Below are 2,696 nucleotides of genomic sequence, written 5' to 3'. Positions count from 1 at the left end.
CTTAAGAAAGGAAGGAAATAAAACACCAGAGAAGTTGCCTGATTCAACTGTAGTTGCCCTACAATTTTCCTCACACTCCAGTTTCTCCAGATTACTGGCTAGAAGGCTTGTTTTTCCTCTCAGAAAGATGTTTAGCACTAGGTTTACTAGTCACATAGTAACTTTTACTCCAGTTTGTTTCTTATTGAAATCAATGGGGAGAAATTGCTGACTGTAGATGCAAAAAACAGCAAAGTACAAACTTGCTACAAAACAGTGAATCCTAGGAAATACAAATACTTTAACAAAGGAAGAGATCCCACTTCTCTCAGTGAGCTCCAAATGACTACTTATAGAGTCAGCAGTGAGGCAGAGGCAGGTGGTTGAACTAAACAATGCTAAAAAAGGGAAGGAAGGAAGGGAGGGAGGGAGGAAGGGAGGGAGGGAGGGAGGGAGGGAGGGAGGGAGGGAGGGAAGAAGGAAGGAAGGAAGGAAGGAAGGAAGGAAGGAAGGAAGGAAGGAAGGAAAAAAGGGAGAAAACAATGCTGGTGGACAACAAAGCATTCTTGTCAGGCCAGCTTAGTTTTCAAAGATGCCAAGTTCATGTCTTTGCTTGTTTGTTTATTACCTACATGGGGACTAGAAATGCTTTTTGGGTTTAAATCCAACTGGAAAAAAAAGGAGAAGAAATTTAAGACCTGAAGTTTCTTTAGATCTAGAGTGCTAAATCAATGATTGGAACATTTTGATTTTTCACTGGCTTCATACATAAACACAGCATCCCTCGCACCAATTTGGAGCATTACTTTTTCATCTGCCTTTAACTAAATGTAATTTCTGTTTTGTTAAATAGTCTATAATTCTTAGGCAGGTATTAAGCCTGGAAAAAAAATGGCAACGTGATTGTGTTTGGTGTGTTGGAGAGGATAATGGGTGGCACGAAGACTTATATGTTAGTTCTGACAGGTCCTTGGAAAAACTGGAAACCAGAGAGCAGTCCCACAGAGGTCGGTGGCACACAGTTGCAAGTTCCTACCATGGCTGTTCATCGGAATGGCAGCAGCTGCTGTCTATGACCTCCAGCTCCTCCATCAGCCTTTCAAATGCCACTTCAGCCAGACCATTGCCAGAAACAGGATGTAGCTAAAGCCCTGTGTCCATTCAAGATTGTGCATCGTCAGCCAGGTTGGGACCAAGATTCTATGACCTGGTGATCGTCCTAGGTCTCAGGCTCTCACCTCTGCGGTAGCCCACTCGCTGTCAAGCCTAGGCCGGCTACTCCTCCTCCTTCACTTCGCCTCTAGCCGCATCATTGCGACTCCGCCACCATGTTCGAAGCGCGCCTGGTCCAGGGCTCCATCCTGAAAAAGGTGCTGGAGGCGCTTAAGGACCTCATCAATGTGGCCTGCTGGGACATCAGCTCGAGCGGCGTGAACCTGCAGAGCATGGACTCGTCCCACGTCTCTTTGGTGCAGCTCACGCTGCGGTCTGAGGGCTTCGACACGTATCGCTGCGACCTCAACTTGGCCATGGGTGTGAACCTCACCAGCATGTCCAAGATACTAAAATGTGCTGGCAATGAAGACATCATTACCCAAAGTGCTGAAGATAATGCGGACACCTTGGCACTAGTATTTGAAGCTCCAAACCAAGAAAAGGTTTCAGACTATGAAATGAAGTTAATGGATTTAGATGTTGAACAACTTGGAATTCCAGAACAGGAGTATAGCTGTGTAGTAAAGATGCCTTCTGGTGAATTTGCACGTATATGCCGAGATCTCAGTCATATTGGAGATGCTGTTGTAATTTCCTGTGCAAAAGATGGAGTGAAATTCTCTGCCAGTGGGGAACTTGGAAATGGAAATATTAAGTTGTCACAAACAAGTAATGTCGATAGAAGAGGAAGCTGTTGCCATAGAGATGAATGAGCCAGTCCAGCTAATTTTTGCACTAAGATATCTGAACTTCTTTACAAAAGCTACTCCACTCTCTCCTACAGTAACACTCAGTATGTCTGCAGATGTACCCCTTGTTGTAGAGTATAAAATTGCTGATATGGGACATTTAAAGTACTATCTGGCTCCCAAGATTGAGGATGAAGAAGGATCTTAGGCGGTTTTAAAATCCAAGAAAACAAAACTAAGCTCTTTGAGAACTGCTTCTGAGATTTCAACATGCTTTTAAATGTCTTTTTATCACCAAATTTGTACCAGAGTACATATGTAGATAATGTTTTCTGTAAATAACCTATTTTCCATTCTTTACGAGTTAAAGCATAGTCTCAAGTCAAATCTGGTCTTATTAACCTAGAACTACTTCTGCCTTATATAGAAATAGTTTTTAGGATTTTTATAATAAAGGGTTTTGACTATTAATGCAATTTTAATAATTGTTTTCAACTTAAATAAAAGTTTGAATTTCAGATATCACAGGACAGTGCCTTCATTTGAACCTTGACTGTTGCAAGTATCCTAGGGAATTCACAATTAGTGCTGTCTTTTTTGTGTAAATGTTATATATTTTTTTCAATCTAGAGCAGCCAGATATAAATACATTAGATATAGCCGTAAAAAGTACTCCAAATGCAGTAGGTAACAAGATATTTGTGAAGATTCAGTTGTCAAATTTATTTTTGTATTCTCACTTGAGCTCAAGAAATGAATGGGAGAATAGAACAAATTCTATATGTTTCATTATTTTGTCTTTTTTGTAAGCAG

At 41.2% G+C, this 2,696-nt stretch overlaps 1 protein-coding gene across 1 annotated transcript; it reads left to right on the top strand.

Moving 5' to 3' along the window:
• Positions 1-1,307: 1,307 nt before the first annotated feature.
• On the top strand, positions 1,308-2,103 carry LOC308242180 (proliferating cell nuclear antigen-like; the record flags this gene model as incomplete). The annotated part of the gene is given in 2 exon segments (XM_080656042.1): positions 1,308-1,873; positions 1,875-2,103. Coding segments are annotated over 2 exon segments (783 nt in total). The 3' UTR covers positions 2,092-2,103.
• Positions 2,104-2,696: the final 593 nt, after the last annotated feature.

Source organism: Plecotus auritus, assembly GCF_963455305.1.
Source record: "Plecotus auritus genome assembly, chromosome: 2".
NCBI classification, from domain to species: domain Eukaryota; kingdom Metazoa; phylum Chordata; class Mammalia; order Chiroptera; family Vespertilionidae; genus Plecotus; species Plecotus auritus.
This window is presented reverse-complemented; position numbering and strand designations above follow the sequence as displayed.